We start from the raw sequence: 25,121 nt of genomic DNA, 5'->3' as shown, positions 1-25,121 counted from the left end.
CAGTTTAGTTAGCTCCATATATGGAGTGTTCCGGGATGGAGTTATGATGTCAGACTTGGATATGTCAGTCAGCTCCATATATGGAGTTCCAGGCATCCTGTGACGGGGTCTAACTCACGGTGGCACTGGTATCCATAGCGACAAGGACTAGCACATATGATATGAAAGCCTTCTTTACAAACGTCAAGATTTCAGGCTTGTTGTACTGCAAAGACTTAAACAGATAAACAAACACATGTCCACATTTTTATAGCTTTTCATAGCATTTAAAATTGTCTTAATATAGGCCTACTTCAATATTATTTCAGATAGAATGGCATCTTGGAAACTGGAAGCTTATAATATATTAATTAGACAACAAACCTGATGATGTAATATTTTTGGTAACAGGAAGAGTGGGCGCTAAGGAAAAGTGGGCACCTTGATGGGCACTTTTGATCCCAAAAATGATTTAAAAAAATAATATATATATATATATATATATATATATATATATATATATATATATATATATATATTTGGAAAAGGTAAAGTATACATGATTCTAACATTCACCAATTAAGGCCTAATATTTCTACAATTGCAACACATTGCTACAAAACCCTGTTTATCTAATCATTTTTGGGCATACAAGAGAAGTTTAGAGAAGTCTGATAATGATGTACATGTTCAAATCATTGATACTTTATATTACTTAACTTCAGACCATTTTTCAAATATTACATTTTTTTACATTTTGGACACAACAGACAATTTTAGATCAAGGTGCTGGTGCCCACTATTCCTTAGTGCCCACTCTTCTTTATTTTGGGAGCAAGGAGCAACACAAAGGGCGTCAACAGGTGTGGTTGGTGTAGGAGGCCTTTCAGAAACAACATGGTGCACAAAACGACAAAAGTATCGTGGGTCAGAGGCTTCTATCAGGCATTCAGAAACCAGAAATTCATGTCTGCCTAGAATTGTCAAATGATGCCAGTGCGTTTAATTTGAAATGCGTGTGTAAAGTTAGCGGAGGAGGTGGTTCCGGTTCCTGTTTGCGTTGCCAGATCTTGCGAGAGAAATAAGCAACTAGGTCTATGAAAACAAGCCCAAAAGAAGTGAGCCCTTCGCCACATGAGCGTCGGATATTTGAAAATAGCCGATCTACAAGTTCACAACGCGTCGCGTTGTACTAATCTGGTACTAACAGGGGTCACAAAAAAACAACTCATAGATGTGTGTGTGTGTGTGTGTGGGGGGGGGGGGGGGGTGTCCATGGACAAATAATACATTCATTTGGGGCTCAAAAGCCCAAAGAACCGCAACCACCAATCATTTACCAGCAACTGCCCAGAAAAGGAAGCCTTTAGTCGCTTACAGTAAGCGGACATGGCAACACTGGTTCCGGTGTTCCTGGCTGGTTGCAGCAGGTAGACTGTGGAGGAGCTTCTTGTTTCTTCACTTTCTTCTCGGAGGGTTTTTCTCTGCCTCTTCTCGGTGGGTGTGTGTGTGGACTGGACGTTATTAGCTCTGTGGTGGATAAAAACCTTAAGAAATGAATCAGCTGTGGACAGAAGAGGCGAAAGACAGCATCTGTAACCTATCAGGTGGGTGTCGGTTCATATATAAACGATTCATAACACATTCATTTGTCGCAGCATTATGTACAAAGAATATTTGCTCATCATCTTCTACGTGTGACATCGTTTCCCTTCCCCGTCACTGGTGGAATGTTGTTGTTGGAAATCCAACAAAGAGCCCGTCAAGAACCTTGTTCATTCGTGAATGTACACGTTTTACATTGACGTTTTTACTGCATTACATTGTTTACAGCGAAAGGCTACATCATGGCAGTGATTATTATGCATCAGATACAATGTTACTACTATTCTATTCACACAATCACCCGTAACGATGGACGCGATTGTTCCATGATAATACATCACGGGCAACTATCTGTTTAAAATCTAACTAAATCATGCAATCCTAATAATACATACAGTCGGGTAACATTAGGAGGATATTTTTTTATTGTGCTGTCCCTGAAAGGTAAATCCACTTTGTACAATCGTGTTGTAAAACGAATCTCTCTCTCTCTCTCTCTCTCTCTCTCTCCCTGTGTGTGTGTGTGTGTGTGTGTGTGTGTGTGTGTGTGTGTGTGTGACTAAAATGGTCAAATGGTGTCTGCGACTAGAACCAGTTCGACCTGGATGAAAGTGAAAAAGCATGTTTTCCCCCCATCTCCTTTCTCAAGGCAGTCACACAGCAGCAGCATGGCTTAGTCACTGTCTGTCATCATATCACTGTTTGTGAGAGAGCACTGGTCTTTGTTCGCATGGAGAAGGTAGCTTATCCATCCACTTTGAGAACCACTGCTCTAATTGATGTGCTATTGTAGAGAGACACTACAGAATGAAAGGGATTTTTTGTTGGATTGCTCATCATGGAGACTTATTATGTATGGACGATTGTGTGATTATTTTATTTGGGAGATGATCCCATAAAGTTCAGATGAAATAATGACCATGGAGAATGGAACACGTACGCCACTTAGCATAGTTTATTTCATAATAGAGGTATTCATGAATAGAGGTATCAGCCTCTATCTTTAGTAAGGCATAGTGTTAAATTACCCTTTAAAAACATGTGAACCCTAGGTTAGCATGCCTTTTCTGGGCAATGTCATAATAGGTAACAATTCAGTGAAAACAGGTGAACATTTGGCAAAACTATTTGCAGAAATGTTTTGGGTTAACTGCGCTAATTAAAACGAGTGTATTGAAACAGACAGGGACATGTCATTCCCTTCATCCCCCACTACTTCGGGTTAGAGAAGCCTGTTGGAGTTGATGGAGTTGAGTTGGACCATGGATAAGTAAGCATGTAGTCAGATTGACTTAACAAAAGCAGCTCTGTAGGGAAAGAATGTGGCTGAATTCTGCTAGAAGGCCATCAGCAAATCAGGAAGCTAAGAGCAGATCTCTCTTTAAGATATAAGTGAGAGGTTTGGGCAAGTCCGCTATCGAGGCTGAGTTGACAGTTGCCACTTGCCAGTAATCAAATTGCTGTGCATCCCATTTTAGTTTGAGGAATCCCTGTTCCCTCACTGTGGTGCAGTGAGACTGAGACTGATCAGGTTACAGACTATCTGGTGGCTGTCTGATAGAAATTCAGGACGTGTGGTGATGGTGGACTGTGACTGGAAGTGCACAGTGTTGAGAGTGAGTCAGACCGAGAGGCCCTTAATAGCTTACAGTTTGACTTCTGTTCTCCATACATACCTATCATGCCTGATACAATTATGAGTGCTATTTTGAGAGGGTTTTTCAGTGTTTGTTGTGAATCTGTCATACTATGGTTTAGCTGTCTGCATTCTGTGGTATTAGGGATGGGCAAGAAGCTTTCAACAGAATAGGCTTTGCTTTGCCTTTCCCTGATTCAGTGATATTAATTTACTGCACATTACACAGTCCTGTCAGCTGACGCGCTTACACCACTACCGCTTTGCTTGAATTATTGTCTCCGCCAGGCCGAAAGGCATGGCGAGAGAGTATGTTTTGCCCCCTGTCCGTCCGTCCGTGTGTGTGTGTGTCCGTCCGTCCGTGTGTGTGTCCGTGTGTCCGTCATTCTGTCATTTTGTGTACAGCTAATCTCCGGCACCGTTGGCTTGATCGCAGCGAAACTGTGCACACACGCTCGCTGGATGCCAGAGCAGAACCTCTGCCCCAAATTTTTCAAATTAGCCTTTTATAGCGCCACCAGGAGGCCGCTTTTTGCAAAACACATTTATTGACAGTACTCCTACAGATTTTATCCAAACATCACGCAAATCAGTACACAGTATCTCTATAGTCATGTGATCAACACGGATCTGTCCAATTTTCCATATTTCATCCTGATTGGCTAAGGTTGGCTTCCAAAGTTTGCAGGATTGCTCCGTTTTCAACAAAATGCCTCAAATCATGAATGCAGCGTCCGATTGTGGTGACACTTTGCACGCACATTCGCACTAGATTGAAGAACAAATGCCACCCTTTTAACATTGCCCTATTATAGCGCCACCAGGAGGCCAATTTTGCAACACTTTTCGTTTTTATATTACTCCTACAAATTCAAACATCATGCAAATCGGTACACATATAGTCAAGTGATCAAGATGGTTCCGTCCAATTTTTCATATTCCATCCTGATTGGCTAATTCCGAACATTGCTGCCCCGCAATAACCTACCTGACCTGGCGGAGACCTGTGCTCCGAGGAGCACTTTTTCTAGTTAAAGAATGCACTACTTTGAATCATCACTCGGTACATCCCAACTTTAGTACTAGGAAGAGATTCTGTTTGGTGGGAGAGATTGCTAGAAGGACAAGGATGAAAGCTAATTTGAATTATCCCTATAATGTGTCAGCCTTTAATAAAATATTATGGGATACTTATTGTCAGGGTCAAGAGGGAATATTTTCTAAATTCACCTTGTGATCAAATATCGTCTGTTGTTATGATCACTGTCACAAGGAGAGGTGCTGCAGTGGCTGTTTGAGTCACACTGTACAGCAATTAATAATTTGTGAACAGTTCCTGACACATGTTGTCAAGTCATGCAACACTAACTGCATGCATGTCAGTACAGGCTGTCAGGCTTTGGTGTAAATAATAAGTAATCTCCTGTTTCTGTAGCATGAGGCAGCTTGATGTACAAGTACATCCCCTGGACATGACGCTAGTATGTCGCAGGGACTTACCCCCAATCCAACCCTTGATGCTGAGCGTCAAGCAAGGAGGCATTGGGTCCCATTTTTATAGTCTTTGGTATGACTTGGCCGGGGGATTGAACCCCGACCTCCCAACCGCAGGGTGGACACTCTAACCACAAGGCCACTGAACTGGTCAGGCGTTGGTGTAAAAGCCTTTTATCACGTGGAGACGGTATCAATTTATTATGTGATTTGGTTTGAAATAGTGTCTGTAAAGCTGAAATTGATATAAGGCTGTGATCTAGAATATAAGATGGAGATAGTCTGGTGTTCTGTTTTAAACTGGATAATAAGCCTTTTTTGATTAATCCATCCATACCCTTTTGATCCGTTTCCTGCAAGTAAAAGTGGCAGTGAGGGTTGCAGGGTGGATGGGGGTCATCCCTGTGTTCCCCAGGTTCTATGTCCCCTGGGTTCTATGTTCCCCACTTACCTTAGGGTTAGGTAAGCGGGGAACATAGAACCCGGGGAACATAGATACGCTCCCGGTGGATGAGGAGAGTTTGGAGAAGATGTTTAAGTCTGACCCTCAATACATTACATCTTAACAGGTTATTTATAATAATCTTTGACAAGACAATGTCAGAAGTTTCTCTTTGACAGCAGGGGCTGATGTTGGCTAGTACAGCAGTCATCCCTCATGAAGGTTTACTGTAGGGTGTTTCAAATAGTGGGATATAACTTGATTGAAGTCGTTAGTTAGATTGTTTTATTTTTCACCTTTGCTTTGTTCACACAGCTAAATTGTGATTCGACAGGTGTAACTTTGTATATTGTGGATACTTTTGGTTACTTGCTTACTCCTCAATGATGTGCTTGTCATTTTAATGCCAAAGTTCAAGTTGCAGGTCTTTGTTGTTCACTAACTACTTCCTTATGTTTAGCCAACCCCCTCAGCCCATTCATTCATTCTTGGCACTGCTTCGTGTACTAGATTTTGTTCAAACTATTTGATTTGACTTTTTGACGGTAAGATCTGAAGTTTTGACTTACGTACTTAGTATACTGTATATTCTCAATCTAAATATTAAACTGGCCTAATGTTGAACTATAAGCCTGTGTGCGTGCGTGCATGTCTGCATGAGCATGCATGCTGTGTCAGGCTCTGTGGTCCTTCATATCCAGCTTGCTCTGCATTCTCCTAGCCACAATGGTCTGTCGACATACAGGATGTCTGGATGTCCCTGACGCATAGCAGAGTTTACAGTTAAATTAAATGACTTCCCTCCCTCCTCCTGTGACAATCTGAAGCTTGATTTTTGTTTGGTTGCACCGCGCACGCCATATTGTGCAATGAAGATAGCCGATCTACAAGCTCACAACACGTCCAGCTGAGACGCATTGTGAGCTTGTAGATCGGCTAGTGTGTGACAGTGATACCCGCACCCAGCTAAGTCTCTAAATCAGATCAGCCTGTAATGGTCTGGCATGTACTATATGTAGTCCTAAAATGTCTCTTTTTGATTTCTATCTGGTCTAGACTAGTTCTAGATTCGTGGTAGAGTGGTTTTAATATAGTTTATGGTAATCATTAATTAGCTGAACACTAGGCTGTCAATTTTTTTCAGGTTACAATACCATAGGATATAATACTGTCACCAAATCATTGTAAGACAGCATGCTCTTCTTAATTTCTTTCTCTCTTTTTCTTTTTTTCTTGATGGAGCTTGAACGACTAAGAACTTCATCCACTTTTTTACACTTGTAAACCTGTGACAAAGTAGAGTGAGTTTTTAGCATGTAATTGAGCAATACATTTTAGTTGTGAGTGACACAATTTGCCTCGAATAAATGATTAACAGAAAATGGATCAGATACAAATTTTGTAACTGAATAATTGGTTTAGTGATGCAGAATTGCTGTATCAGTGTTATTTACAACGTCAACAAAAGGCCAGTGCTTGTCCCTTTTACATATAGGGCATAGCAGTGGTGGCCATTTTGTGGTTCCACAGATAGATAGCCCATTACTTTTTACCATAGAGATTTCCGAAAATATTTGTATTGATTATTTTAAGCCTGGAACCAAGCGATCCAGGCTCCTGGTGAATCATGACCATAAAACATTTGATTCGGCGTCAAAAAATATTTGAATATTTAATTATATTATATACTATTTATAATAAATACAGATTCTTTTTTTGCTGATTTTTATTTGTTTTTGACACAATCAAATGTTTTATGGTCATGATTCATTAAAATAATTAATACAAATATTTTCGGAAATCTCTATGGTAAAAATGAATGGGCTCTCTATTTGTGGAACCACAAAATGGCCACCACTGCTATGCCCTATTAAAATGAAGGGACTAAGAAAGAAAAAAAAAAAAGTGAGTGGGGTCACTCGAATAGTTTGGGTTAATTTAACTACTTACAATTGGACATTGTGGCCTAATGGTGGTGCTATATGAATCATTGAGTCATTGAGTCACCAACACCAGTAGAGGTCATACTCTGAGGAGCATGAATGTGGAGCAAATTCCATGGTAATCCAGCCAGTCATTGTTTTTTTCTTTTGTGGTGGGGCGTGGTGGGGCAGCTATAATATTAGTAGCATAGCTTGGGAAGTGTTTATTATATGACAAGTTATTAATGAGTAAAATATTAAGGTTGTAAATCTGTCAAAATAATACAAGTGGATAGTAGACTATCCTCAATAACTTTTCCATAGTATTAATGTGACATAAAACTAATGATATTCTGTCTATCTATTTATTACAGATAAACCATCATGATTCCCATCACAGAGCTCCGGTACTTTGCTGACACCCAGCCGGCGTACCGCATCCTGAAACCATGGTGGGACGTTTTCACCGATTACATCTCCATTGTCATGTTAATGATTGCTGTGTTTGGTGGCACACTGCAGGTCTCACAGGACAAGATGATATGCTTGCCTTGCAAGTGGGTGGTCAACGGGGCCTGTGAAACCATCCCCATCTCCAATGTAACTATCCCATATGCACCAGAAGAACCCAGAGGGATCCAGTACGATCTCGACCGCCACCAGTATAACTACGTTGACGCAGTCTGTTATGAGAACAAACTACATTGGTTTGCCAAATACTTCCCTTATCTAGTGCTCTTGCACACTCTCATCTTCCTGGCTTGCAGCAACTTCTGGTTCAAATTCCCAAGGACGAGTTCTAAACTGGAGCACTTTGTCTCCATCCTCCTCAAATGCTTTGACTCTCCATGGACAACGAGGGCTTTGTCTGAGACTGTGGTGGAGGAGAGTGACCCCAAGCCTCTGGGGAAAATGAACGGTACTGTGGAAAAGAAGACCTCATGTGTCAGTGAGGACGTTGAGGCAAGTGTACCTATGCTCCAACGAACCAAGTCTAGAATTGAACAAGGAATTGTAGATCGCTCTGAAACTGGGGTTCTAGACAAGAAGGAAGGAGAACAAGCCAAGGCCCTTTTCGAGAAGGTGAAGAAGTTTAGGGTCCATGTTGAGGAAGGTGACATAGTCTATCGCCTCTACATACGTCAGACCATCATCAAAGTGATCAAATTTATATTGATAATTTCCTACACGGCCTACTATGTACGCTATATAAAATTCAGTGTGGTCTGCAAAGTGGACATTGAGAAGCTGACAGGGTACAGCATGTACCACTGTGCTCACCCCTTAGCCACTCTTTTCAAAATTCTGGCCTGTTTCTACATTAGCTTAGTGGTAGTTTATGGAATTATCTGCATGTATACTCTGTGCTGGATGCTCAGGCGCTCCCTTAAGCGGTACTCCTTTGATTCGATCCGTGAGGAGAGCAACTACAGCGACATCCCTGATGTGAAGAACGACTTTGCCTTCATGTTGCACATGATCGACCAGTACGACCCGCTCTACTCAAAGCGCTTTGCTGTGTTTCTGTCTGAAGTGAGCGAGAACAAGCTGAGGCAGCTGAACCTGAACAATGAATGGACACTGGACAAGCTCAGGCAGCGCATTACAAAGAACTCTCAGGAAAAGCTGGAGCTACATCTGTTCATGCTCAGTGGGATTCCAGATACAGTATTTGATCTAGTAGAGCTGGAGGTGCTAAAACTGGAGCTCATCCCCGATGTTACCATTCCCCCTATCATAGCCCAGCTGGCCAGCCTGAGAGAGATGTGGCTCTATCACACACCGGCCAAAATCGAGGCCCCAGCTCTCGCCTTTCTGAGGGAGAACCTCAAGTCCCTTCATATCAAGTTTACTGACATCAAGGAAATCCCTCTTTGGATCTACAGTCTTAAAAACCTCTGCGAGCTGCACCTGACTGGGAACCTGAGCGCAGACAACAACCGCTTCATTGTCATCGATGGGCTCCGGGAGCTCAAAAGGCTCAAAGTTCTTCGCCTGAAGAGCAACCTAACCAAGTTGCCTCAGGTGGTGACCGATGTGGGCGTTCACCTCCAGAAGCTTTCCATTAATAATGAGGGTACCAAGCTGATGGTACTCAACAGCCTGAAAAAGATGGTCAACCTAACCGAGCTGGAATTGCTCCGCTGTGACCTTGAACGCATCCCACACTCCATATTTAGTCTGCACAACCTTCAGGAGATTGACCTTAAGGATAACAACCTGAAGACAATCGAGGAGATCATTAGCTTCCAGCACCTGCACCGCCTGGTATGTCTGAAGCTGTGGTACAACCAGATTGCCTATATCCCAATTCAGATAGGCACTCTGACCAATATGGAACGGCTGTACCTAAACAGGAATAAGATAGAGAAGATCCCCAGCCAGCTCTTCTTCTGCCGCAAGCTGCGTTTCTTAGACCTGAGTCACAATAACCTGACCAGCATTCACCCTGATGTGGGCTTCCTCCAGAACCTGCAGTACTTTGCTGTGACAGCCAATAGGGTGAGAACGGTTATTTTCTTCTTTGAAAGTGTCTGTGTATTCAATAATTGAATTAATTAATTAATTAATACCTATATTCACATAGTGTCTCTTCCATTTTCTTTCTCAACCCTCTATCTCTTTTACATGCTTGAATAGATCAGACATTATAGGTCAGGTATTTCTAACCATTTCAACTGAGATTTGTAATTTATTAACTCTTAAGCCATATATATACTTTGTCGTACAACAAATAGCTAAAATAACGAAGACACATTGTGAGCTTGTAGATCTGCTATTTTTAAACGTTTTTTTCTTTACTTTTTTTTGACGAAAGTACAATTTGCTCAAAATATGTCAGGCTGGCATTTCAGCCTAGGGTGCCTGGACCGTCACGCTACGGCCCAGGCCGAGACATGACCTTTGACACAATCGATTCGAAATGTCTCAACAGAAGAACAGGGAGACAAAATACAACCACCTCAATTGTATAAGTTCTATTGTATTAACATACTCTACCATACAGATTGGACAAATTTAATTACAAAAAAGTTACATAGTGAGGCTTTAATGTGATTAATTGTCTATCTATGATACATATTGTTATGCCTTGAATACTGGTATACTTTCCATATTTTCAAGCTTAGGTTGGTTGTTTTCTTCCTACCACCACTAACCGTACTAAAGCTTTCTTTAAAATGTAATCTTCCTCTTCCTGTCCGGAATTATCCTTAACTTTTCTTCTATTTAAAAGAAAGAAGGATATATTGATCTCTCTATCTATGAAGATGGAAGATGCATGCTTTGTGCACCTCAGATTAATTAAAAGCACTTACACAACGTTCTACTTAATGCACTCTGTTTTTAATTTAAAACTGCTCATTGGATCATATGGTTTGAGTAAAAGGATGCTATTATTGTTTTACTGTGGCTATTTGTGTGGTTGCACACTGAGAATACACTCCATGAGGTCAGTATGCAGCTGAAAATACCTCTATTTATAGGGACCATTCTGGTGAGGTCTGTGTTTTAATGTCTTTCTCACTCGAGTCCTCTCTACCCCATTAGCACATTATCGGCCCAAACGAGTTGTGTAATTTGTGAAGGTTGTGTCCAGGCGAGCATTAACTTAACCACATTAACCATAGCGTCCTGCGTCCCTATTCTGGGGGCAAACATTTGGCAAAAATAGCCGATGTACGACTAGATCGGCTATATTCGGTGAAGAGATTTGATGTAGAGGGAAATACTAGCGGACCTGTAGTATAGAACCCTGGGGGACTCTGGTCAACTAAGTATAAAAAGGGTTTACTTTATTGATTAACCATATTACTGCGTTGCCGTACCTATTTTGGGCATGTCATTATAGGCCATTCTTAATTTCTTTATTTTTCTTTTCTTTTTTTCAAAAACATTTGTGAGCTTTGTAGATCAGCTATTCTTTGTTATTCGTCGTACAAGAAAGTATATAGGGCTTAAGTGGTTAAATAGGACCTGATGTTATCCTCTGGATCGCAATGAACTGGACTTAATGTTCTTCCAAACAAAACAAAACAATGCCAACTGCAACTTTATAGACTTGTAATCTTTTATACCATCTATTCATTTGTTTGGAAGGCACATATCTTGTTGCTGGCTCATGATGTAAAACCTTTGTTGTCTATTTTTATTTTCCTATCAACCTTTATGATTGTTTTCACCGAACTATTCTTATAAATTGTGGGTGTGGGTGATATGAAAGACTTTGGAGTGTCTTTTAAACTGGTTATTATTTTTGAAATATTCACACTCCTTTCGATCAGGTTGTGTCTTTTTTTATTTGGTCAAACCTAATAAATTGGATGGACGTAGGGTGTACTGATCTTTGTCCATGCTCAAAATATACCTTGATTTGATCTGGAAGGCAGTCTGGAAGGGAAAGGCCTGCCTATCTTACTCAACTCTCAGTCTATGGATGGAAGGATAGATAGATGGGTAGACAGACAGACAGACAGACAGACAGACAGACAGGTTTGTATATTTACATGTTTTGCTACTCGATAAAATGCAAAACAATTCACTCTCCATATTCAGTCGTCAATCATATTTCTTCTATCCCTCATCAGATTGAGTCCTTGCCTCCAGAGCTGTTCCAGTGTAAGAAGCTGCGTACTCTGAATCTTGGAAACAACTGTCTGCAGACTTTGCCATCTCGATTTGGGGAACTGACTGGTCTGACCCAGTTGGAGCTGAGGGGTAATCGTGTGGAGTGCCTCCCAGTAGAGCTGGGTGAGTGTCGACTGTTGAAGAGGAGCGGTCTGGTGGTGGAAGAGGACCTCTTCAACACGCTACCATCTGAAGTCAAAGAGCAGCTATGGAGAGCTGACAAAGAGCAGGCCTGAGCTGTAAAACGTGAGGTATTTGTGAGACACGGAGAGATTGGAATAAAATGAAATAAGAAGAGGTAAAGGTAGTTTTTACGGCAGCCATGTTGGTCGTATCGTGTCAACACAATATATCATCTTTGTTGAGCGACGTGACACATGACACTTGTTTGCTGAAGGATAAATTAGGCGTTATTGCTTGGTGTCTCAGGTCTCTTGTCTGGACCCATTAAAACCACAGATCATGTTGAAGCCTAAACAGACGACCAGGACAGGTTTGTGCCACTCTCTTTTTTTCTTTTTTTCCCCCCTTTCCTTAAATTAAAAGATATGCAAAGGTATACAAGCCTGATTGTAATTTCGATCAGAAGAGAACAACAAGCTGGTAAGAACCAAGGTATTTTTGTTGTGCTGATACTAGGTACTGAATCATGACACTCTACATACAGTAGGACTTTTCCCTGTGTGGCGCCTCCTAGTGGATGAACCACTCTGTAAATGCAACACAAGTTTCTTCACTAGCTGCCAAGGATGTCCATGGCTGCAACGCCAGTGGTCACTAATGTGGATGAATGCGGGTTTTAGTGGCTCCTAGATCTACCTATTCATCACCCTCAGTTGAACTCCAAGTAAACTGGATATTTACCAGCACTGTTTATTCATTCAAGAAGAGCAAGAAGAGACAGGACACATACAAAAATGAATGAATGAACAACCTCAGCTTTTGGCCATATTGCAAAAAAAAAAAAAAAACATTTACTCACCTAAAGAGTGCGTTTTAATTTGATGATATACAACATAGTGCAATGTGCTCTATTTGCTTGAAACTGTTTTTATTGTTAATACCTGGGATTTAATAGCATTGTTTGGAGTAAACTTGCTATGTGAACTCCAGCCAGGCAACTCTTATGACTAATATGGCCTTACCTTTTACAAGCTGTATATCCTGTTAATGATCACAAACATCACATTCATGACTTGTTTTTTTATGCTCTGTAAAATGTATAGCTCACATCAGCAGCTTTGTTTCATGTATACCAGTGGTACGTACGGCACAAGCTGTTATTCTTACCAGCGGTTTGATTTTTATTTTATTTTCTAGGCGAGTGAAGGGACATTTCTCTAACATGAGACAATTGCACCTTTGTTCAAAATGAATTTTATTACTCGGAGGCCTTGGCTACATCCAAATGCCCTTCTAAGGGTTACCGGTGACGTGCTCCCACCTGCTCTTTCAATACAGTCCTTCCTGTCCTGAAAAGAGTCTTAGTCTTATGTTTAATAAGGGAATGTTGCCAACTCTGTAATTGGGAGCTGTGCTCCCAGAATGGAGGAATAGACCAGAAAAAAAATAGCCTTAGCTCGCTGGTCGAGTCATTTGCGGTTCGTTAGTCAGACAGAAAGATATAGTGAAGTATCTCACCTTTTTTTTTTTATGGAACATTACAAACAGCTGCTGACCCCGTCCTAAACCTTACTCAATATAGATACAATATTAAATTAGCTAGTGCCATAGAAATTAATCTCAGGGCATCATGGAAAGCTTATACACAGCTTTAAATGGTGCATAATCAGCAGTGAGTTTGCAATGCAGAGGTTCAAGGAAAAAGTCAACATTTTTATTATTATTATTATTATTATTATTATTATTAGTGAAATGTCTTAAGTTACATGTTCATCATGGAAACCTTATACACAGCTTTAAATGTGCAGAATCAGCAGTGAGTTTGCAATGCAGAGATTCATTTTCTATTATTATTATTATTATTATTTGTGAAATGTCTTAAGTTCCATGTTGTTATGCACATTGTGTCATGCAGCCTTAGCACTGAATCTCAAACCATTTTGTTCAGATTTGGTCATTCTAACCTTTATCATGATGTGAGCACTGAAAAGAAAAGTGTAATTACAACTTGTTTTGTTTCCCAGCTGGGTCTTGAATCTTGGGGATGCTTTGGTCATGAATTTAGTTTCCTTTTTTTTTGCTGATATTTAGAACATGGTAATAGAGCCATTAGCCATTTAGACAGCAAACACAAGGCATTTTGAATGAGATCCTCATGTTACCTACTCTATCCCCACCTCATTCCCGCATGTCGGCATGAAGGAAATGGGCGAGGGCCTAAGATTAGGTTAGAGACAGCTGTTTTAATTCAAAACTGGGAAGTAGTGACTTGGAAGAAAATGCCTTTTCGTTACATTGTCATAGACAATACCCTGAAGTAATGCTATACACACGGTATAGCAGTGTTTCCCAAACGTTGGTGTCCCTGGGACCCAAACTTACAGAATACATTATGAACTAATCACTTAAGCCCTATTTAATTTAATTGTAAGAAATTGTGAAAATAGCCGATCTACAAGCTCCCAACGCATCGCTTTGCGACGACTTGTGAGCTTGTAGATCTGATATTTTCACAATTTCTTACAAATTCATGTCTTAAATAATGGAATTTTTGTATATCTGACATTCTCTTGAAAAATGCAGGAAATGTAAAAAAAAAAAACATTGTTTGGGAAACACTGCAGTATAGCACTTTGCCAGCACTTTAAGTAGTGTTAGATTAAATGCAGCTCATGCACATTTTATCACTTTATGTAACCTCTATCAGCAGCCTACACCTGAATGCCATTGGTCATTCACCACCCCCAAAAAATGCTTGTTAAAGGTTTTATCTTGTTCTGTTTGTTTTTTATGTTAACACATAACTCAACAAACAGTCAGATGTGTGCAGTTTAATGCATGTTTTGGATTAATATTACTGCAGCAGGATTTCACAGTTTGTTCCAACACATGCAGACTGCATAGCCCTTTTGGGTCAACAACACACAGCTGTAAGTTGAGCTGTTGCCTAGGTGATGAGTGGACACTGCTTCTATCCAAAGTACACATGATTACACAACTGAACTAACACACTTGACAATCTATCTCTATTGTGAGGAGTTTACCCTCCTCATCCCCCCCAGTCTGGGGTATTGTGTAATGCTAGAAATAATCATGTATGAATGGTTAACCACACAAGCCCCATTTTAAAAAAGAATTCTAAAATCTTTGAAAATGTTTGCCTAATAAAGACATGCCCAAAATAGGGACACCAGGGTTAATGTGGTTAAGGGGAAAAATAGCATATTTCTTGACAGTCATCAAATATTTGAATTTTGGGTCACAACCCAAAATTGTGTTATTCTCAAACAGCCAAAATTACAAAAAGATTTAATTTCAGATATCTAGTTTTATTATAATTATTATACTTCTGCAAGGACATGATTGTACTCACTGTATAAATGTAGATATAATTATTAAACAAATTAAGAAACAAATCCATTTTATTCAACTTTGCTTTGATATAGGCTACGTGTCCTTTTCATCTTTGCCGGGGGGCTATTAAGGCATAGCTTATTGATGTGACATACACATTGTACAGTATATATATATATATACCCAATGAATGATATTCATCTATCCAGTAATACAAGACCTCCATAATCAATAAACATTTGTCTGGCTGAACATAGATTTAATTTGGCTGACTAGAAAGAAAACTGGAGCTGAGTGAATGAAATGATTGTCTATCACGTGTGATAGAGCCTTTATTGTTGCCAAAAGGAATGAACATTGGCTTCATACATAGATTGTTATGAGTGTGATATCCCAGAGTCAAATAAAAAATGGGATGATTGTGCTTTGACTAACAAATGTTCTGCCCTGAATTTTCTACCATTCTGACAAGTGATAATAAAGCAAACACACAAAAACATAAAAGCCTGTTTCTGAGTTTGTAGTCCTGCCTTTAGTTAGACAACACCAAACAAACTGGATTGCCTTGATTAGTGTATTAGGGTTGGTACTTGGTAGGTATAGTCCAGTCGGGCTGGCCCAGAGTCCTGATGTAGCCAGGTGTACAGTGGTTCTCAACTTTTTCAGCCTGTGACCCCCCCAAAATAATAATATTTGAACCGGGGACCCACCCTGAAAAGCACTTGGAATTGTAGGAGTTGAGGAGGACTTGATTCCACAGATAAATATTGTGAAAATAGTAGATCTACAAGCTCACAACGCCTCGCAATGCAAAGCTTTTTATAGTATAGCTTTTTATAGTATAGTTTGTTGATTACTTTTTTTTCTTTTTTTTTTTAAATTAAATTGGCACGTCACTGTCATCTAGGGACCCCGCCCCCCACCCTCAAATCATGTGGGGACCCCCTGCCCCTGGGTCCCTTTAAGACTATTTTCTGAAATAACTAGAACTATTATTGTTGTTATTATCATTATTACCATTATTATTTTAGTTTTTAATATCTGAACATCTTTTTAAAAAGGGTTGAACCGCATATTAAGCGGGATATTACCCATTTATACAGCAGAATCTGTATGGAGCACTCATAACACAATAATGATGAGACAGACAAGAATTCAATTTCCAAAGTATGAGAGAGTTTAAAGGTATTAATACAGTGGAGCCAACGTGCACGTCGTCAATGGGACATACAAGCTGACTCAATTAAAGCAATGGCCAGCACATACTTAAATAGGCTTCTCCCAGTCTCCACCCCTTCAGGGTGGGGTGCAACACAAATTCTTCAAGGTACTTTCATAGTCAGATTTGACGCCTTCTTCATTAACACATGACACGAGAAGACGGTGAGAACAGACAGTCTCAATACACATTGTTTGCATTACTTAAAGGTTTAATGACATTCACTTTTACACCACATTCAAAGTCTTTGTCCTGGTCCTTCAAAAGTGTACAAAAAGTTTTAAGTGAAAATTCCATTCCAGTGATCCATGGCAGGTGTTTTTCTCTCACATTTCTAAAGCCTTTTCAACTGCAATGAAAAAAGAAATCTTTGCCTGCGGGTGTCGCTGGTGAGGGATTTTGCCTGTCAATCATCGCCTCTGCTCCGCCCCCCCCAAAGGAAAGGATAGGGGAGGGGAGGGGCGAGGAGGAGAGTGGGCGGGATTATTCGACAGTGACCTCACTGTCGAAGGGCCAAGCTCAGATTACTTTTCAGCCTAATTATTCAGAAAACCCCAGACCACAGAAAATCCACTGAATGTTTTAAGTTCAGGTTTTTTGGGTGTAATTGAGGTCATAAAACCCCAAATAAAACATTGAAAATAAAAAAAGTGAAAATGAATGTCATGATACCTTTAAGTTCAGGTGCCAGCCAGTCTTAAGAAGCAGGGTGGAGTCACAGACTGCGGGAAACTTAAACGGCAATATTATTATACATTGGTTTTGTTCTTAGAACGTTTACTACTTTATAAATTTCCATGACAACAGTCTATGGATATTACTCGCGACCACAAAAAAAAACACGAATGGGTTGTGACCCTATATGTTTGGGAAACACGTGACCAGGATTTACTCAACAGTCAACGAAAGGGTTAAAGTACAAAATCCTATTAGTCCTCTATGGTTGTTGGACAGGCTCATCATCACATGATAGGATAGATGTTTCCCGGATGGAAACTCCCTCACTCACTTTTCTCCTACAGACTTAGCCTACAGTACAGTAGGCCGCCACAGCAACAGCATGGATTTCATGACGGATCTGGACGTGCAAAAGGTTAGTATTTGATAACAATATGGAGCCAGTTTGTTGCATTAAATCCAAGTAGTGAACTCGCATGACCACAGTGTAAGCTCTTGAGCTTTTTGTGTGTATATTCGTATGGACATCATATGATTTATATGCAGCATTTGTGTGTCAATAAAAACGTAAATCAGTCAGTCAATAAACGTCAGTCCCGAGCTACAGTGATGGGTGCATGAGGTCACAGACACAGGGGCTACGAGCCTGAGTTTATAAGCGCAACAATTTACTTTAATTGACGGGGCGTGTGTGTGTGTGTGTGTGTGTGTGTGTGTGTGCGTGTGCTCGTGCGCGTGGCTGCGTGCGTGTGTGTCTTTCTCAATGTAGTGCGAATGCGTGCAAAGTTTCACCTCAAATCATATGCTGTGTGTTAATGATTTGCAGCATTTTGTTCATAACGGGCCACTCCTACAAACATTAGATGTCAATCTTAGCCAATCAGGATGGAATATGAAAAATCAAACCGATCCGTCTTGATCACATGATCAAGATCATGTGTACCGATTTGCGTGACATTTGGATAAAATCTGAAGGAGTAATATAAAAGAAATAGTCGACCGGTGGCTAAAGGCAGATGTGAAAAATGCAGGGCAAAGTATTTTCCTTGGCCTAGGGAGCGCAAAGTTTTACACAGATTGGTGCAGTTTGGTGAAAACACCGAATTGGCCTGTTATAGCGCCACCATGAGACTGATTTGAAACATTTTAAGTGGCATTTCTTCCTCAGCCTAGGGAATGTGCGTGCAAGATTTCACGGAAATTGCACGCTGTGTTCATGATTTGAGGCATTTGTTCAAAACGGAGCACTCCTGAAAACTTTGGAAGCCAATCTTAGCCAATCAGGATGAAATATGAAAAATATGAAAGACCCGTTTCGTTTTATGACCATAGAGATACTGTGTACCAATTTGCGTGATGTTTTTGGACAAAATCTGTAAACAAAATGTGTTTTGCAAAAATCTGCCTCTTGGTGGCGCTATAATACAGGCCTATGTGGGAAAAAATGGGGCAGAGGTTCTGCTCTGGCATCCAGGGAGTGTGTGTGCACAGTTTGGCTGCAATCAAGCCAACGTGCCGTAGATTAGCTGTTCACAGATGGACAGACACACGGATGATCATGGACAGGGTGCAAAACATAGTCTTCGGCTTGGTGGAGACAATATCTACATACAATTTCTAATGTAGGCTAAGTACTAGACAACTACAATAGCAAAAAACAACTAATGTAAATAGGACCTGCTAAATGTTGATTATAATGGCAATCGTGTTGTTACACTGTTATAGTATAATTTGTTATTACACCATAGTATAATTTGTTATTACATCGATATAGTGTAATTTGTTTTCAAACTGATAGTGAACTTTGTTATTACACTGATATGTAACTTAAAGTAATACTAGGTAACGTTTTCAACAAAACTAAAGTTAAATTGTATATCTTTTGCGAGTGGCAAAAGTTTCACAACACCCACTCCGTGAATTTCACCCCCGGAAGCCTTTTATTTATATATTTTCTATTGAACGTGTACGGGGGGGACTTTCCCGGGAAAATGACGTTCCTGGCCAACGTCATGACGTCGTGGCCGACGTCCTCAGGAACTACCGCAACGGTTTCCTGTTTGACCAGGAACTACCGCGCTATTAACAAAAAGGAACCTCACGCTGATTTTAAGATAATGTAGGATTGGAAGATCGAAAAAGAACAGAAAAAGAAAGCACAGCTCATGGTAACTAATGCTCCACTGGCTAAGAGAAACGATCCGTAGATAGTATAAAACAATTAAAAGATCGCTTTTTGAAACGCTTCCGGTTTCCGGTGAAAACGAATGGAATTCTGGGTAATCGAGGACTAGGGAAATTGTATGCAGTGACGGTAGTGACCAGCAGAGGTTGCTAAAAATCGTTAGTTGTGAATTTGCATTGTACAACTTTAAGTGATATAAAGTAATTTGTAGTGCAGTTTGTCCCGGGGAGGTAGGCCTACTGTAATTTCGGGTTAGGTACTGCATTCACCTTCCTCATCGTCATCATCACACACACTGTTGCGAACGGCTTTTATCTCTCGTCATCAACAGTTCGAGGAGGAAGGCTACGTGGTTCTGGAGGGCCTCCTGACCTCAGATGAGTGTGATGAGCTGAAGCAGAGGATGGCAGACATCGTGGACCAGATGGATGTACCAGAGCACTGTCGGATCACATTCTCCACGGACCAGGATGAGCAACTCAAGTCACAGGTAAACCATGCTGTACAGCAGTGGCTCTCAAACTTTTTCATGTCAAGGACCCCCAAAATGATATGCATTCGGCTGCGGATCCCTCCCATCTCAAAAAATACTTTGTGCCAGCCTGCCAGGTGAATAGCAGATATACATATAGCTGATATACAGCAGATTGTAACAGTTTTTCTTCATTCTTTCTTGTTCATGCACTGACTCTTTCATTTCTGTAAAAGATGCAGGTAAGACTCAAGAGTGTCATGTTGTACTCAGTAGCCTAATGCAAAATCCTAATTTCTTAAAGCTGCAATCCGTAACATTAATGTCCTACCCGGGATTTGAACAATTGGGTCTGAGAGACACATTTCTACTGCTCATCCAAGAGACAATCCTCACTTGACAAGTAGTTCTACTTGTCAACCAGCAGGTGTCCTACAGTACATGACACCAGGGTCTCCCTACTCTTCCATTGAGACATTTTTGCTCTAAAATGTCTCAATGGAAGAGTAGGGAGACCACCCTCTAACCACTGCAGATGTACTGTTTATATAGTATTAACATACTCTACTATACAGGTTGATTAAAATGAAATTGTATTCATTAAAATAAAATTGCAGCTTTAAACACTATATATATATAATTAGGTGACCAGAGTGTCCCCAGGGCTTTATACTAATAGGTCTGCTAGTATTTCCCCCTGGTTGTACGCAGTGGTGGAAAGTAACAACGTACCGAAGTGAATGTACTCAAGTGCTGTATTTAAGTACAATTTTGAGGAATTTTTACTTTACTTGAGTATTTCCAATTTTCAATACTTCTACTCTACATGATCTAAGAGACACATATTGTACTTTTACTCCACTACAATTATTTGACAACTTTAGTTACTAGTTGCTTTCTAGATTTTAATTATTATTACAAAACGTACATTAATCACTTCAGCCCTATAAATAGCCGATCTACAAGCTCACAATGCGTCGCTTTGCGACAGAGTATTTCTTCATTGTGGTGTTGATACTTTTACTGAAGTAAAATAATTGAGTACTTTTTCCACCACTGGTGGCCTGGCTGTGATTATCTTTTACAACAGAATCACAGCCATGCTGATATACAGTATAATAGCACTCCCTCTCATGTGATATTCTTGAAGGCATTTCAACTGCTAGATAGCATTAGTCTCTGTCCTTAACTGTCCTATAGTACTATATTCCTGTGCCAAGTCTTATCAGTCCACCTATGTCTTATCTCTGTGTTGCGTTGATGTATCAGGTATAATAAATAAACCCTCTGTCCTGCAGGGAAATGCTGACTATTTCATTACCAGTGGAGATAAGATCCGTTTTTTCTTTGAGAAAGGAGTTTTTGGTGAAAAAGGTGAGCACGAGCCTATTATGATTCTTTCACCATTTCTTTGAATTAAGGCCAGATATGAAATTCAATGGATAAATCCTCTGCTTAACTTATAGGAGAATTCATCGTTCCAAAACAAAAGTCCCTGAATAAAGTCGGACATGGTGAGTTTCTCACAGACTGTTTGCTATCTTGTGGAATAAAGACATTTTACGTAACTGAAATGACGATAAGAAAGAAAATAAGCATAATGCTTTTTTTGTTACCTGTAGCTCTCCATGCCCATGAGCATGTGTTCCAAAAAGTTACGCATTCACCTCAAATTCAGGTGAGTTAGCTGTCAGCTTCATCACAATAGCAATCAATATTCTGTATCATGCAATCAACACTGATATGGAATGTAAACACTCTCCTATAGGGTATCGCTAAGAAGCTGAGTCTTAAAAGCCCTGTGATATTGCAAAGCATGTACATTTTTAAGGTAAAGCACATGTCATCTATTTTCTAACCTCATTCATTCTCTAACCTCAGAGAAATGTTTCAGGGTGTTAATGCTGCGTTCACACTAGCAGTGACAAAGCAACAGGCTACGCTATTTTCCTGTGCTCCAATACTCACAGCGAAGCATCAAACAATCATGTTGTTTTTTCCCACTATTTCCATTCCCTTTCTCTCTCCCCACAATTCCTGCTCCGTTCCGTAAATGGGCGAAAACCTCATTGTTGCCTTTAACCCAGTTCCCTGTACTATTTAACCCTACCCTATATTTATGCTTGGGCAACACTTCAACGGAGACTCTGCAGAAATGTAGCTGACTGGCAGTTTTGTAGCCCGTCGCTGATAATGTGAACGCAGCATAACACTGTCTAAAATGATGCCGTGTCAGCTTCAAAGGTACAGCATAGAAGAAAATGTTCACTTTCTTTCCTTCCTTCCTTTTCAGCAACCAGGGATCGGTGGGGAGGGTAAGCAAACAGCCATGATAAACAAAAGAACACTGATGGACCCAATTCTAACCATGATGTCAGTCACCTTACTTTTATACACCATCGTAGGAACAGTATTGCATGAAAATAGCTGATCTTCAAGCTTGCAACGTGTCTCATTGTGACGTGTTGTGTTCTTATACTTTAGATCAGCTATTTATTTATTTAGGAATTTTATTATTATTTAAAACTTTTGCCTATAATGACAAAATAGGGACACCAGGTTCAAAGTGGTTAGCAGTAAATAAATGTGTGCCAGAATATAATTATATAGGTAACCGGTTCTGCTCTGTTTCTTAGTGACTCCGCACCAAGACGCCACCTTCCTGTATACAGAGCCACTGGGCAGAGTGATGGGCATGTGGATCGCCTTAGAGGACGCCACTCTTAACAACGGCTGTCTCTGGTTCATTCCAGGGTCACAAAACAGTAAGCTCAAAATCTGAATAAAACGGACTGCTTTTTGTCGCTTGATAACTGAAAAATTAAGTAAAGTGTAAATCACTCCATTGACTGTATGGTATGGTCAGTGTCAGGCAGAAACCTTGTTTCTATATTTCATCTTTTTATGTTTGTTGCGCTTGTAGATCTGCTATTCTTGCTACTTTTGATATATATTTGGGGGAAAATAACCATTATTATATAACAACTTGCTCTCCTTTCCCCAGTTAGTGTCTCTCGGCGAATGGTACGCACTCCAAAAGGCACCTATCCTCTGACAGACTTTGCCGGTAAAGAACAGACCTATGACGAACAGAAGTTTATTGCCGCCCCTGTTAAAAAAGGTAAGTGAGGTTATTCATTCCCTAACCTTAAGGGGTAACTGAACTGCTGGCTAAGGACAGAATGTTCTAGTTATTGTGCATAAAGTATGCTGCATAGAGAAGTATGTGAAATAAGGCACAATCATGAAATGGGTCCAGAGCCGCACACAGTCAAATCTGGAGTATACATTTAATTCTTAAAGAGTTAAATGAACACTCCTCATCTTACTGTGCATGAATTTGTAACTCAAATGTGGTTTTATTACAGACTTTGTTGAATGACACCTCAATATTATTTTGAATTTATATTTCCTTGATGCCTGAAATTCTGCCAATCTGAACCATCAGGTGATAGTTTTCCAAGTCTCCAATTACAAGCTACATAACATTTTAACCTTATTTCTTAAAAGAACAGAACGTTTGCACACGTGAAGGTCAAAACAACAGGAGAAGGAACAAAACGTTCCCAATAAATATATTTATTGCAACAATGTGCGGGAGCCCATTGTTGCAATAAATAAACAAGTGTTTTTAAGCAAGCAAAAATTGCAGATCTTTTTTTATAATTATTTTCAATTGTTTTGCAAATTTTTATTTATTTTATGTTTGAATCGCAATAGGTATTTTGTGGGATTCATTTCTCTTATTCATTTATTTGGTCCTTATCCCCAACACATGGATGCCAGGTTGAAAGTGAGGTATACATAATGATTTATGTGTTCAGGTGGGGTGGTGCTGATCCATGGTCAGGTGGTGCATCGCAGTGCTGAGAACACCTCTGAAGATTCTCGCCATGTCTACACGTTCCACGTCATGGAGTCCCAGAACACCCGATGGAGCTCTGACAACTGGTGAGGAACGCAAATTTAGATACTGTTTATTTGTATATTTACAGATTAATCACAATGGGTACTTTGTGGGATTTATTTTCATTTGTAGTTATCCCTCTCTTAACTAATTAATAATGAATTGCATTATTTGGTCTTCAAAGGTTGCAGCCCACAGAGGACCTTCCTTTTCCAGCGCTCTACACTAAATGAAGATGTTTCGCATTCGCTGCTAGTTCTGGGATATAATCGAGATCTTCTCTTTTCTGAAGACGGAACAGTATTGTCCCCCGCAAAACTTTCAGCCTGGACAGTTTTTAAAGGGGGTGTAAGTGATATTTCTTTGTTAAAATAAGTGGATTGAATTGGTATCCTGACCTGTAAATGTTATTTTCTGTTTACTAAAGAGCTGGAGAGACGGGGAAACCCCCGTTACTGAACCTATAGCAATGACTATCAGAATATAGAGCGTTCGCATTTTAACTAATCACATACACACCCTTTAACAGAACACTAAAACAACACTAGGAATAGACCTACTGTGTGATTTTAAATGGTGGTTTGATGGTTGCTAATTTACATTCCTGGTCAATTTGAGTGATTTTTTGTATATATATATATAAGGTGTCAAAAACATATTCTTCTAGTTCAATGAATAAGTTCAACCTGTTACAAAGATAATGCATACTATTTTCAAACATTATATTTCCCAGGCAAATATGGTCAATATTCCTATTCTAAATATTTTCCAATTTTGTGTCCAGCCCTATATTATACTTTGTTGTACGATGGTGTCAAGTGATTAATCTATTTTAACGTCTTTCTTTTGCCTTTAATGACATGCCCAAAATAGGTATGCCACGTTGAACATGGTTTAATAGATTAAATAGATGTTCAAGTTCAGTTTAATTATTGAACCCACATCTATTTAGGTATATGGACCCATCAGACACTGGGTTTATTTCCATCTACATGCATGTTATTTCAAGACATTGATCAGAACACATCTACATCTGTATCTACTGTAATGTGTGGGTAAGGAGAAAACAAACACAGTAATTATGTTTGTAAGAAGGAAAGAACAATGCAAGCACAAATGGACAAACATTAGTCAAACTCTAAGATGGTTACTGAAAAGCCTTTTCACACAGTTACAATGATCAGTCTATTCAACAAATAGGGTTTCAGCTTACAGCTGAAACGCTATTTTAGAATTTCATTCATTCATATAGGCACAAATGTTCAAAATCTTTCAAGAAAAGTTAAAGAATTTGGAAGTTTTGAAAATAGCCAAGCTACAACGCTCACAACATGTCGCATGTCTGGTGAGTGAGCTTGTAAATCTGCCCTTTTCTTTTGCCTATAGTGATAAGTTCAAAGTGGTTAAATGAACCTAATCTCAAACCAGCCCTGAATGTGATTGAAATCAATTCCTAAATTCTGTAAACTAAATGAAGTA

General features: G+C 39.8%; 2 protein-coding genes across 2 annotated transcripts; both read left to right on the top strand.

Moving 5' to 3' along the window:
- Nucleotides 1–1,347: 1,347 nt before the first annotated feature.
- lrrc8aa (leucine rich repeat containing 8 VRAC subunit Aa) lies at nucleotides 1,348–15,670 on the top strand. The gene is made up of 3 exons (XM_080418632.1): nucleotides 1,348–1,586; nucleotides 7,453–9,580; nucleotides 11,665–15,670. Exons 2-3 carry the CDS (start codon nucleotides 7,463–7,465, stop codon nucleotides 11,938–11,940), a joined length of 2,394 nt encoding a protein of 797 aa, XP_080274758.1. The 5' UTR covers nucleotides 1,348–1,586; nucleotides 7,453–7,462; the 3' UTR covers nucleotides 11,941–15,670.
- Nucleotides 15,671–17,410: 1,740 nt separating this feature from the next.
- On the top strand, nucleotides 17,411–24,302 carry phyhd1 (phytanoyl-CoA dioxygenase domain containing 1). Its single transcript, XM_080419483.1, has 11 exons — nucleotides 17,411–17,493; nucleotides 19,595–19,753; nucleotides 21,034–21,109; nucleotides 21,202–21,249; nucleotides 21,358–21,413; nucleotides 21,504–21,566; nucleotides 22,029–22,050; nucleotides 22,372–22,500; nucleotides 22,740–22,856; nucleotides 23,560–23,686; nucleotides 23,827–24,302. Exons 1-11 carry the CDS (start codon nucleotides 17,461–17,463, stop codon nucleotides 23,873–23,875), a joined length of 879 nt encoding a protein of 292 aa, XP_080275609.1. The 5' UTR covers nucleotides 17,411–17,460; the 3' UTR covers nucleotides 23,876–24,302.
- The last annotated feature ends 819 nt before the right edge of the window (nucleotides 24,303–25,121 follow it).

Source organism: Gymnoscopelus braueri (genome assembly GCF_963280865.1).
Source record: "Gymnoscopelus braueri genome assembly, chromosome: 22".
Lineage (NCBI taxonomy): Eukaryota > Metazoa > Chordata > Actinopteri > Myctophiformes > Myctophidae > Gymnoscopelus > Gymnoscopelus braueri.
Note: the sequence above shows the minus strand (reverse complement) of the source record. Positions and strands in the feature narration are given on the sequence as shown.